The sequence below is a fragment of the Rhinolophus sinicus genome, linkage group LG09, assembly GCF_036562045.2.
Source record: "Rhinolophus sinicus isolate RSC01 linkage group LG09, ASM3656204v1, whole genome shotgun sequence".
Lineage (NCBI taxonomy): Eukaryota > Metazoa > Chordata > Mammalia > Chiroptera > Rhinolophidae > Rhinolophus > Rhinolophus sinicus.
In genome coordinates, this window is record NC_133758.1 from 282,242 (window position 1) to 295,862 (window position 13,621).

Sequence of the window (13,621 nt, forward strand, 5' to 3'; positions counted from 1 at the left end):
GGGGGCACAGGCGAGGGTCAGGTCCTCACGCGCAGGAAGCAGTCTCGGCCAGAGTGAGGGAGTGCATGGCCCTCCCAACCCCCAGCCACCGCTGGCTGGGGGACTCACTGCTGCCCACAGTCACATCACAATCCAGTAATTAATTGGAAGTCAGAGCTGCCTAATGGTACCATCAGTTTGTCCCCTGAATGCGGCTGCACTTTGTCACCCAAGGCCACCCCCCAGTGGGTGTACGTCCACGTAAAGACAGACGACCTGAGCACCGCAGCCGCCGGGCCGTTTCCGGACAGCAGGGCTCTCTGGGCATCTCATCACACAGGGCGTTCCCCACACCGCATGCCGGTGTGGGGGCGGGGCTGGGCACATCTGGGCACGTTGACATCCCTGGGGACCTTTACAGTCCTGCTTACGGGTGCTCATCACAGCCGTCCAGCCTGCCCTTTGCCCAGCACCTGGCATCGCCTGGGAGGGGCCCATGGAGCAAGGCACTCTCCTCTGGCTGCTGCCCTCGCCTGCCTCTCTTCTGAGGGGATCTGCTGCGTACTGTGCTGCCCCATGGCTTTCTGCAGGGCCAAGCCCAGCTGGGCAGAGCCTCCAGGGGGCCACTTGCTGTCCCCTTACCCCCAGAGGACAGCACCAGCTGGCCTCGAGTCTCCATTTCCCTTCTTAGCAATGATGCTTGTGGGCAGAGCTGGGCAGAGGCCAAAGAAATGCAACTGGACAGGACCTGCCTCCGAGTGTCTCTCCACTGGCCTGTGCTGGGTGGGGATGTGTCTGCCCAGGGACCCAGCGCCTGGCCCAACGCTGAGTGTGAGGTGAACTGGGCATATTGTTTGGAATTGAGACCATCCGTAGAGAAGGGGCGTGGCGGGTCTGCCAGGCCAAGGAGTCCTGACATGCGCTGGGTGGCACATACCCTCACCCACCATGCTCAGACTTCTGGGGTGCCCGCCCCCTCTGCAGGGCTGACGGGGCACATCAGGTGACCATCAGGACACGGGCTTCCTGAGGCACCTCGTCCATGGCATGAGCTGGGTGGGTCCTGACCTTGATCCCCAGGTGGCCCTCCCCACAACACAAGCAAGAGGCCAGGACGCCCCCTTTCTGAGTTCTCGTATCTCAAGTCTGACTGATTTTTCTGAGGCACCGTCATCTCCGGGTAGATGGGAGTCAGGAGGCCGTTGTCCTGAAAGAGTTCTGGAACACATTCAACCCCTGAAGTGACACGTCACCTTAGAACCTTGCCCCACCTGAGAGAATGTGCCATGTCAGCCACGCTGCTGGGCCCACTCAAAATCAAAGGCCAGACCCTCAGAAGCTCGTTTCCATGCGGGTCATTCCATCCGGCTGGGGCGGGGACGGCCAGGGCTCAGCACGTTACAGGTCAGGGGCCTCAGGAAATTCTGAGTCAGGAACCCATCAATCCCAGAGTGGTGCTGTGTGTACATGTGCTGGTGTGCTCCCGTGTGCGCGCCTGCGTGCACACGCGTGTGCGTGAGTGTGCAGAGGTGTGTGCGTGTGTGCTGGTGGAGCCTGATGGCCGATCCAATGCCACAGTTGTTATAGTGATGACAGTGACAGCGACAGTGCTTGAACCGTTACAACCTCACATCTGCCTTGTTTTGTGAGGAGCGAGACGCACAGAACTGGGGCAGCCGCTGGGTCAGTGTTGCCCCCGAGCGGCTCCCATACCTGCTCCGCACACGGCCGCGCTTCACGTTTCAATCCTTACACGTCCGTTACTGTGTCCATTGTGCGGACCAGGGAACTTAGGCGCCAGGGGTGAGGAACGCACTGCAAGTGGCTGAGCTGGGACCTGAACCGCCTCCGTTCCAACCTTGCCGCGGTGTCGCCTCTGGTGGTACTTGCATGGCCGATGCCCTCGGGGGCACCCAGAGTTAATGCTGAAAGCAGCCACTCTGCCCAGCATGGCGGGGTCGCGTCCCCTCTCCTTCAGTGACAGGAAAGCCTACCCCCAGGGGAACCGAGTGACAGGTGGGAGGACCGTGACGAGCGAGGCTCAGTGCCTGGACCGGCCTGCTGTCGGGCGGACTGCCTCCGTCACTCGTGGTGACCCTGAGGTTTAACTCGCCAAACACAAGCTGAAACCAAAACAGACTTCACCGGCAGGTTGGGCACAGGCATCACCAATGCAAAAACTCCTGGAGGAGCGTCAATTTGTTTGCTGCAGAATCGTTAACTCCTGGAGCTGGGCTCACTAGACGCGTGCAGTTCCTAAAATCACCTTAAAGCAGCTTGCACCCTCACCCTGTGTGCCAATGGGTTTGCCTGAGCCCCTCCCAGAAAGGAGCTTCTCCAGGAGAGGCCCAGAAGGCCAGGGGCAAGGACAGCTTGGGGCCGGCCAGGTGCCTGGGACCTGCCACGATGAACCCCACACCTGGCCATGCAGAACGGCACTGGAACCGCCAGCGCCAGGCCCGCCACCTCTTTCCCCCAAGTCAGAGGAGTTCCCTGAACGATGACACTCTGGGCGGCTTCAGTTGTACGTCAAGGCGAGTTCCTCTCCTGTCCCAGGGCGCACGATGTTCAGCGACAAATGCCACTGGGCAGGAGAGCAGCCCACACTGCTTGGAGAAGTGGCCTCCTGCGGCGGCCACGGCAGAGCATGGCCTGGTGGTTGCCCCGGGCACCGACACCCTGCCGGGCATGCCCTGGCTGCTGGGTTTCTCCACCCGGCTCGAAGCCCAGCAGGGATCACGGAGGAAGAGGTTCCCCGCCGCCAGCCCAGAGGTCTCGGGACAACAGGACCTGGACAACGGGACAGCATGAGACCAACCTCATGCTAGTCTCGTGCCGCATGTGACGAACCCTATTCTGCAACGTGCCAGTGAGGAGTGTCGACAGTTGGCCCAGCCCTGCGCCCGCAGCTCCCGAGAGCTAGTTCTCATAAATCCAACAATTAGAAACAACAACGAGGTTCTGCATTCCTAGCGCTGTAGCGACCAGACCGACAGCCACGGGACCCCTGATAAGCACGAGGCAGGCACCTACCTCCCTACTTAAGCCCCCGAGGCCGGGCAGCTCACCTGGAACCTTCCGGCACATTGAGTTCCCTGCTCTACAATCTCTGTGACAGGGATGTGCTTGGGGGGGCTCGCCCAGCACACGTGAGAGCTCAGGGCGTAAGCTGGGTCCCCCAAGGAGGGATGTACCAGACAGGAGAGCTTACAAAAAGGATTTTTATTAAATGAAAGAAAAAGCTGTTGGTGGGTCAAATACGAAACAGATATACAAAACTTTACATCAGCTCTGTCTACGGAGCAGATGGCCAGGCTGTGTGAAGTGGACCCTATGCTGGAATCTGGTCACCAGCAGAGCTCCAGGAACCCGAGGACAGCAGGGCTCGCGGGCCCGCCCACACAGTGCCCTGCCTCACCTGGAGATGCTCTCGCATCCCGGCAGCTTCGGCTCTGAGAGAGCACAAGATACCCGGCCATCCCTATAGGGCTCTGGGCGACGCCAGGAGCTGCAGCCTTCACCCCGTGCTGCACTGGGCCACCAGAGGGCGCCCCACATCCATGGCGGAGCGCCCAGCCCCAGCCGAGCTCTGCGGGGCGTTGCAGGTCTTGGGCAGGGGGCACCGCTTCCCCAGCTTTCCTGTGTAAAACTTCTAAAAACACCTACTTCTGCAAAATAATGTTTCTGTATGTGGAGCTCTGCAAATATACATGTCCTTCTGGAGAAAAGAAAACCCATCGCGGGCCAGCACGGGAGGGAGGTGGTGCCGTGCACATCACATGAGGTCGAGCTCCGCCTCGAGCGCCGCGGCCATCTCGTCCGCCTCTGAGCTGCTCCCCTCGTCCTCACAGCTGGAGCCCCTGCTGGACTCGCTGGCAGCGTCCTCCTCGTTCAGCTTTCTCTTGTGGCCTCTGGAAGACAAGCACACACACGCATGTCATTCAGCCACTCGCAACGGGGCTTCCATGGTCAAGGACACATGTGGGGCCACTCGGTCTGGGACCAGGACACACAAGCTCCCTCTGCTTCCTTCACTGCCAGGCTCTGCATTTCAAAGCACCGAGATGTGGGGACGACAGAAGTCCAGCAATGCTACTGGAGAAAACAACAGTGGCAGTCGGTGATGTAACAGGAAATCACGAAGCCACAACAGAGGACCTGCAGTGGACAGACAGGACACCACCTGTCACCAGGCGACAAGAGAGAGGAGGAGGGCAGAGGAGCAGGAGGCCCCAGGGCCGCTGAGCACCCAGGCCTTGGCCAGAGCTGGCCCGGCCTCCCGGAGACAGGCCAGGACCCGCACGGCACAAGGCCGCGAGGCCACCCACAAAGAAGGTGGACGTCACCTGTCAGGCAGATGAGAGGCCGGCAATGGGCTAGCAGGGAACACACTTGTCCAGGCCCAGAACCGCTCTTGTACTTCCCACTGAAAGCAGCATCCTGTCCACACACGGCAGACAGCTGTCGTGCAGGGTCACAGCTCCCACGATGACTCTTCCATGTAAGAGCCCATACAAACACCATCCTTCCAGCACAGCTGCGGACGCAGCAGGAAGGACCAGCGAGTGTGAGGGGGCCGTGTGGAGCCTATGACACAGGCCGTCTGCCGGGGTCACCGTTGTGCTCATGGTCACGGTCTCAGTCCTGGTGCTGTTCCACGGACTCACAGTGGCCACTCGCTCAGACAATCGTCACAGCTAATGTCTCCATGAAGCACGAAGTCCAGGGCAGCACGTTACGTAGCCAGCGCAGTGGTCACCGTGTGCTACGAGCCACTGCAGACGGCTCAGTCCCAGTGGTGACACAGCAACGTTGACCAGAATGAGCCCATGAAACTGCCGAAGCAGCGAGTCCAACTGGCTCCCGGCTCTCTTCAAGGCCCTCACAGGCTGCTAGGTGTCCCATGTGCCGAGGGGGCTCAGCCACACGCTAGAAATGGTGCCCAACCGAACCCGTCCTGAGCTTCCCGATACGGAAGAGCTGGGTAGTGTCGGCCTCACATGTGTGGTGATGGTGGCCATTACCTGGGACATGTATTACACAGAACCAGGCGTAGACGGCACATGCGAGACGTGAGTGCTGCAGGTGTAACAATGCATACACGGGACGTGATGCACGTAATGTGTATAAATCTACACACACGTGAGTAGACACAGCACATATATGTAACACACATGCACACACTACAGCACACCAAGAATCTGAAACGTGAATGCTGCTCTTAGCAAAACAACGTAACTTATTTGTGAGATGAGAGATGCCAGCAGCGAGGCCAGAGATGCTGAGTGTTCCCTCCACATCTGAGCCCCAGATCATCCTTGTCACAGCAGGTCCCCTCTGAGCGTCACCTGCAGGTGGTGACTCAGAATAGAGCATTTCACGGTAATGGGAATACATAGTATTTTCTACTAAAGAAACAGTCTGAGTTTTGTTGCAGAAAACTGAGGAGTTGGGCTTAAAACTGATGTGAAAAGTGAGCTTTCTGCTATTAATATCTGAAATTAAGGTTTAAAGAATGCTCAGTTATACTTCTGAAGTGACGAAAGCAGAATTTAACGTCCCAATAAAAACTGGTGTAAAGGGGCTTCTGAGCAGAGATTTCTCACGGAAGTGACCACAGCAGGGACACACATCCGTGCATCTGGTGGCCGAGGGAAGACCCCACAGGCGGCTGCTCCTGGGCAGTGTGTCCGCTCCTGCAGGTCCTGACCGCTCGGCGTGCTCGGCTCTTCCCAGGAAGTTGGCGCCCGCCAGACACCAGCGGGCCATGCACGTGTGGGCTCATGGGCTCTCGGGTCCACTGCACCACCGCGTCCTGACCCGCCGCTCCCAGGACGGCTTCGGCCACTGCTGCGTTTCCCAGGGACTGGAGGCCGGTCTGTGAGTCGTCGGGGTCGAGCTGCCTGTCGTGCCGCTCACACCCTCCACGTCCCTGCCGGTCCTGCCACACGCGACGGCCAACGGTCGCTGGTCCCTTCCAGTCTGCCCAGCTCTGCTCCACGGGTTTCGGCGCCGTTTTTCTCAAGCGCACACTGTTCACACTTGTTGCACCTCCACCGCTCCTCTCGTGACACTGTTTCCCAGTCCGCTGTCTGCTGTCCGCCTAAGTGCCCTGCTTGCCTGGGGCGCTGTCTGCATGTCATCATCTCACTTTTAGTGTCTGTGTATCTGAACTGAACGTGTCTCTTGTAGGCGGCAGAGTTGGCTCATGTCTAAGCAGTCTGACAGCGGCTGCCCTGATTTCTTAGCATTTCACTGTTTCTTGGCCCTCGCGGAGCGGCCCCTCCACCCCTTTCCCGCTTTCCCATGCGTTCAGTGAACCCTGATGGGACACCGCTCCATCACGTCCATGGCGCACGGCCACACAGACGGCACGTCACCAGTCGACCGCAGGCAGAGACGTCACTGCCACAGCTCTGGCCCCTGCCCGCTTTTCTGTGTTGTGACTCTTCCGCAGACTGTGTGTGTCTGGGTCCCAGGTCACAACTGTTCCTTTATAAGAGAAGTGAGGGAGGACAGCAGGGCTCGTCACGTCAGCCTTCTCCTCACCGCCTTCCCCACACCCGGTCCCCTGGGCCCTCCGCACGCTCTAGGCCCAGCACCACTCTACATGTAACCGTACACACCTGCTTTTGAATCCAGGACGTGGCAAGTGGAGAAAAACATGCAATCACACCGTCAGCTAACCACGCGTGTGCACCCCCACACCGGGGCCGTGTTCTTGGCATGGGTTCTGATGTCTGTGGAAGAGCTTCCTTTAGCGTTTCCTGTAAGGCGTGCCGACCGCAGCAAACCGTTTAGCCGGAATGTCATTTTGGCAGCTTTGCTGGACTCTCGGCTGACGGCTTCCTTGAACATTTGTGCTCCCGCTGCCGGTGAGAAGCCTGTTCCTCCTCCAGGTTCCTCTGGAAACCCACGGCGTTTTCTCCTTGTCTTTGGCTCCCCGCACTTCTGCCGGGCGTGTGAGCTTACTCGGAGTTCGCTGAGCTTCCGGATGTGTTAGATTTTCCCCTCAGATTTGGGAGGTTTCCGGCCACCGTCTTTCCCGGCCCCCTTCCTCTCTGCTGTCCTCAGCGCCCCAGCCACGCGCTGGGGTCTAATGGTGACCACAGCTGACACTGCCTTCCTCTCCACTCTTTTTACCACATGCCCGCTGCTCCTCGGGCTCCACGCTTGCTAATTCTCCTGCTGGTTCCAATCTCCTTCTGGGCCCCGCTGGTGAATTTTTCAGTTAGTCATTATGCCTTTCTATCCAGGATTCGTTTCGTACCGTCTCCCTGAAGAGGCCTTATCCATGCACTTCCTCCTCTGCGGTCCTGTGAGCCCTGTCACCTGCTTGCCGTCACACCACAGCTTTGCTCGTCGGCTTCCCCCCCGTGTGTGGGTCACACTCTTCTGTCTCTTTGCACGTCTCACAATTTCTTTTTCGCTGGAAGATGGACATTTTAGTTTCTATGATGTACCAACTCTGGTCCTGGTCTCCCTGCTCCCTGGGGCTTGTCAACCATTGCTGTTTAGTGACTGGCTGGACTGTTTTGGTGAAGTTGTTGTCTCCACATGAAAACGACACCACTTTGTATTTGTCCTGTGCTGTGGAAGGTGTGGAAACGAGCACTGTCGGCCGTTCTGACGGGGGCGCAGCTGTCAGGTTACAGGCGCCCCCACCTCTGGCCTGGCGTCCTGAGTTTAGCAATTTATTTGATAAAGTCACACAAGCAAATGATCGGTGCACAGGACACCCATCGCAGCACTGTTTGTGACAGCAGGAGACTGAAACACGCTGACGTAGAAGCAGGCTGACTAAACTGTACACACAAAAATGACAGACGGCCACAAGAGCGTGGAAGAGAAGCCGCAGGTCAGGCCGCGAGCACAGCCCTCGTGGGGCAGCAGAGGCGACGCACCCTCCTGGGTGCGGGCCCTCAGTCGCAGCGCTGCCAGTGCCCAGGGGACACATTCAATGTCCACCTTCCCGCTGTCACAGTGAAGTGTGAGCTGGGTGACAGTGGAGGCATCCCAGAAGCCCACAACTGCCTTGCTGCGCGAGGAGCCATGGCTTTCCCGGGTAACACACTATACAGAGTTTTACGTTTCGTCAACTTTAGAAATGACACTGTCCCCCGTGTCTGAAACGTGCTCGGCTGTCACCCCTCACTGAAACGTGCTCTGTGCATGACCCACATGTGAGGACCTCGGCCTCTAGAAGTGGCCTGGTCTCCCTGTTTGTGGGCGTGGTCTCCTTGTGGATGGGAAGGGCCACAGCTATAACTGTCTTGCTCTCAGAGCAGTCATCGGTGAGGAACCCTGGTGCCACGAGCGTCCACAGACAATGGAGAACTGTCACTCCCTGACCTCTACGTCACAGCCTTGGCAGGCAACGAGACACCGCTGTTTTCAGTTGCCCGCTGACTGTCACGTCAAGGTCGTTTCAGCAGCCGGCGCTCCAGGGACGCAGCAGGTGCCCTCAGGCTGCTGCATGTGGGGCTACTGTGCTGTGTCCACACATTCCACACATGCAGCTCTCTTCTGTGGTCGCCTGAGCAATGCACACGGACAGGACAGGCGTTTACTGCGGCCGGCTGATCTGAAAGAACAAGTCTGTTCTTGGCAAAGAAAAGGACCCTTTCCGCCATCCACGAAAACTCGCTGTCAAGCTCAGTGACACTCAGATTCCTCAGGACGATGTGGCCAGTGTGGCCTGGATGATGTGGCTTGGCTCGGCAAGATGTGCTGCCCACGGACACGCGTGTCACCCCCCAGGGAAAAACCACCATGGACTGAAATGAGCCACAAGCATAAAACAGAACCCAAAGCATGTTTCACTTAATTTCCAATAAAAACATTATTGGTTAAAATGTTTAAAAATCCACACTTCTGGTTCTACTAGAATAGACTCTCACCAGGAAAGTGCAGTGGCCAAACCCGTGTTGTCCCAGCCCATGTGGAGCCCAGGTCAGAGGTCAGTGGCACAGAAAGGCGGGGAAAGCTGCTCATGGTGACCAGCAAAAGGGAGCTCGGAGAGGGTGGAAGGCCGAGGACGCTCCAGTGATCCCTTGATTCTCAGACCAATAAACAGTGGCTGCAGGACGAGGACGACAGAGGAAGGATGGGGGCTCTTTCCAACGTCCGGCTCCCTCCCCACCCCCACCCCCACCCCGGGCTCTGAGGCTCAGGAGCCCAGCGCAGCCCACGGACGTGTCCGGCTGCCACACTGGCACTTAGAGAACGGCCTCTACGATGCTGGGGGAAGACGCTGGGGAAACGTCACCGCTGGGGCTGGGGTGACAACAGACACGCAGGGCAACCAAGCGACATGGGACTGAACCCAGATGCTGCTGCCTCCACCCCGACCTCATCCAAGCAGAGGTGCCATCCCAGCGCAGTCCTGACTTGTTTCATTTGTGTGCAGAAACTCTCATAGAACAGAAACAGAGGACGCCAGCCCCCGCGCGCTGCTCAGTCCCAGCCCCACTCCCACCGCTGCCTGCAGGAGAGGATGGACCCCGCGGGTCCAGCCAGTCCTTTCTGAGTCTTTGAAAAATGCTTTAAGTTTCTTTTTAAGAAAACACTTCGAGATTAAGAAACGCTTAACCAGAGCACGCTAGAAACCAGGGAGCCGGCACCTCATGTTGGGGGCACTGACAGTAAAGCAATCCAGAGGCTCGGAGCCGCGGGGTCAGGCCTGAGAGGCACCCGCTCCTTAGCTCCCTCCCTCAGAGACCAAGACAGGGTGAGCAGAGTGATCGTGTGTGGCCTGTCACCACCCAACACAGAGTGCAAGTTGCGTCCTGACAGTGAGTGTCCCCCTAAGGCTGCAGCTCTGCTTCCTGACAGCTCAATACAGTGGCTGCCCCAGAGACTGTGTGTTTCCTGCACAGCAGCAAACCAACTTTTCTCTGAGAAATTCTTGCACATGGAACAGGGGCCATCTATGTCTGCATCTGTTGTTGGAATTTCAGGCCCAGCCCTGTTTTGTCAGAGGAAGCGTAAGCCACTCTCATCTGCTCACCCCCAGCTCACAAGTCAGACCAGATGGGCCATGGAGGCCTCAGCGCACGCAGAGCCCCAAACGCATTCAGACCCGGTTCTGGGGGAACACGTGTCACCGTGGGGCTGCCGTGGAAGCGCAAGGAGTCAGCCGGGGTTGAGCCTTAGCCCAGGGGCTCCTGCACGTGCCTGTGCCCACTGCTGACACCCGGGAACCAGGAGCCACCCACACAGGCCCGGACTGAGGGGGGGAGCTCACTGCGCAGCCTGGGGGGCTGTTTGGGTCACACGTGTAAACACATCACCACTCACAACACACATACAAAGCACCTGTGAAAGATAAACATCTGAACTCGTATGAATCGTGATAAAAACCTGCCACCATGAACATAATATTCTGAAAATGTTCAAGTTGGAAGACTCTCATGTGATTTCAATGTCTCAAAGCAGAAAAGAGTGAGCTGAGTCCTCAGCACCACCCACACAGACGTCTTCGGGTCGCTCCTGGCTGCCACTGCTGCTGCCAACGATCCAGCAGCACAGTGTGCTGTGAGCCCTGTGGAGACAGGGCTGGGGGTGCGAGCGAGCGCAACGTCTGAGAACTGAGGACGGAAGCTGCCCGCCACCCCAGGGCAGGCTGTGGGCCTGGCCGCCTTCCATGGGCACTCATCTGCCCACCCTCACGTCGCTCCCCCTCCCCCGGGCCCTTGCACGCCCTCACCTGGGGCCCCGGCCATCCAACGTGCTCCTTTCGCTGGGTGGCTTCAAGTCGAGCGTGTGCTCCCTCTGGGCCCTTGGGGTCCTGGGCTCCCTGGGCTGAGGCCCCTTGCCCCGCTCCTCCTCCTGCTCTTCCGGCTTCTTCTTTTCACTGTCGCTGTCGTCACTGCCTTCTCCTAGGATGTCATCCACCTGAGAAAGGGTAAGAGTCAGGGCTCACACATCAGCTCTCTAAGCGTCCAGGCATGGTCCCTCCTGGGGGAGTGAAAACATCGCCAACATGAGTGATGCACAGACCCCACTCCCGTGAGCACACACACGTTCCAGCACAGCTTCCGCGGGGACGTGTGTTCAACCCGCTTCATGTCCAACACAGGACTAGAGCTGGACCAACGTACAACAGCGCTGAGGCTCGTGGGGTGGGTAACGGGAGGGAGAGGCACCCTGGCCGTCCCATCCTCCGAGGGGACAACCTCTAACGGGGATTCAGCTCTCGCCGGGAGCACACTTTATAGTGAATGGCGGGGCATCGTTGTAGAACGCGCCAGGCCACTGCGTCACCCCCGAGTCTGGGAGGGGTGCCCACCAGAGGGCGCCTGTGCTTGTTTTCCCTGAAAACCTTAGGCCTGATCATTTAAGGATCTGCCCAGTCAGGGCGCTGGGAGCACAGTTGGGGAGGCAGCCAGCAGGACAGCAGGAGGGACAGGGCAGAGGCTGGTGGGGTGGCACTCCCTCAGCTCTCTCTGCCAGGCCATCCGCTTGAGCAACGCGGCAGCGGGCTGTCGTGTCCCCAGAGGACGAAGTTGGGGACTCGGAGGGCAGAGCAGGGAGGGTGAGCCAGGCCCCTGCACTGCACACGTACACGCACGGGAGACGAGGAGCGAGGCCCCCTCAGCCGCGGTGCCCGCCTCCAGCACAGTCCTGCTTCCAACTCCGTGACTGGGGAGAGCGCCGAGACAGGAGCAGGGTCTCAGCTGGGTCCTGCCCTTCACCTGCTCGACCCTGGGGAAGGCTCGGGCGTGTGCTCAGCTCATGAGAACCCTGCCTTCTTGCAGCGCAATCACCCACCTCCAGCGGAGCCCCCAGCCAGGGAGGCCCAGGACCTCCTCGCCAAGCTGGACCCTGCAGTCCTTCCCGCCCGCCCCGGGGGCTCTCTGGGCGCCCAGGCCACCGCCCGCAGTGGGCCTAGAAGCTTCCGTGGGTGCTGTGGGGCTGTGACAGGCTGCAAGGACACAGTGACACCACTGAGGCTCCCAGAACAGAGCAGCTCCGACCAGAAACCATCGGGCACACGAAGGAGCTCGTGCCGATGTCAACTCCTTCAGCTTTTGGGCCTCCAGCGTCAAGCAGACACAGACAGCAAAGCCTGAGCGCACACGTTACAATGGAGAAACACTCTGACCGCCAAGTAATTACACCAAGTGGTGGCTTTCTCCTCAGGTCACCACTTTCAATGCCACACAGCGTCATCGGCTTGCTCTTCAGCTAAAGGCAGCTGGTTAGCTCTGAGAAGTCACTGGCACAGTTAGTGAACTGATTTATTCTACTTTGACGAGCAACCCTCCTATCAGAACCCCTATTAAATCCTGCCTGGGACACTTACGGCCTTCAACTCTGCACCATGCCTTTCCAAGAGGAAAAAGGAATTTAAACACCAGGTGTTTTAACTGTGACTGCCAAGTGCACACTCTCGGCGGCTCAGAGGTCAGGACGCGCCCCCCTCACCCCCATCAGTAATGTGCCCCCAACCAGAACGGGTGCCTGGCTGCCAGCACCCGGCATCTAGTAGACAGCTACCGTGCCCGCGGGCGGCTCTGCCAACTGCAGGCTAGATGCCGACAAGCGAGCTGTGCAGCCACACTCAAGCCAGGGCCGCACCGTGACATGCGGGCTCGTGCCGCCATCTGCCTCCCTCAGCCTGCGTCACTCACGTAAGTGCGCCAGGGCTCTCTTCACAAAACCTAAGGCAAATGGTTTTAAATCTTAAGGAGAAACTTAAAACCAAGCATGTGAAGAGAAAAACAAAATTCACCTATTACTGAGGTAAGTGCCGAATCTCCCAAACAACAGATGCTGCTGGATATTCTCACCCTCTACCTAGAAGGTGCAGACGCACAGACAATCGGTGACACTCTGCGGTGACACAGGGCAGCTGAGAGAATCAATGAGATGACGTGGCAACAGCACAGGGCAGACCCAGCAGGGAGGAAGGGCTGGACGTGCGGGTACCACCCCCCCCTCCGGGCCCCACTGTAGCCCCGGTTCTCGCACTTTCCTCTTGCCGCCATTCCCTTACTTTATAGGAACCTGTAGGAGAGGGGATCCGACATATGTGGGCAGAGTCCCTGCCAGCCTCGCAGACATTATTAATATGTGGTAATAAACACTGGTTGAGATTAGAGAGGGAAAAACCCTAAATCTCAGTGACTCTGGTATAACTGTGGGGGGGGGGGAGAGCGATATAAACACAGACACAGGTGAACGGCCCGCCATACGGAGCTTCCTCACACAGGCCACCATCCCGATGCCAAGTACATGAATTGCATGCTCCAGCCTCAGAATGGACTAGTACGCCTCCAATGACACCAGCTTTATGAAAGGCATCTGGACCCAACACAGATGTAGTTCTCTCTTTGGTCAGAAGAACAAACACCCTCGCCCTTCTCTCTAATATGCTGCACTCGGTTAATAAAACTGGAAGCGTCTGGATACATGGCAGTTACCTCCCTCGAGACGTGCAGACCAGGGAACAGGAGGTGGTGGTGAGCAGCCTGTGCGGTCTGCCCAGGTCCATCTCAGTCTTTAAAGCAAGCATGCCACCACCACCACAGGCCTGCTCACAGGGCTGCCGTGGGCCTGGGAGGTGGCAGTGGGACGAGGCCCGCCCTCGCCCTCACCCTCGGCCCACGCTGATCCTCAGAAGACAGCCTGGGAGGCC

The 13,621-nt window shown here is 58.5% G+C and overlaps 1 protein-coding gene across 4 annotated transcripts in view; it reads right to left on the bottom strand.

Moving 5' to 3' along the window:
- Positions 1 to 3,186: 3,186 nt before the first annotated feature.
- CTDP1 (CTD phosphatase subunit 1) overlaps positions 3,187 to 13,621 on the bottom strand; it is a 42,954-nt gene continuing 32,519 nt past the window's right edge. For all 4 annotated transcript variants that reach the window (XR_012498681.1, XM_074339797.1, XM_019715715.2 and 1 more), the window contains 2 exons: positions 10,688 to 10,875; positions 3,187 to 3,890 (listed from right to left, as the gene is read on the bottom strand). Coding sequence is in view for 3 of the 4 variants with exons in the window: in XM_074339797.1 (XP_074195898.1) it covers positions 3,755 to 3,890; positions 10,688 to 10,875 (324 nt within the window). In the remaining variant the exon portion in view is untranslated. The remainder of the gene's footprint in view (positions 3,891 to 10,687; positions 10,876 to 13,621) is intronic.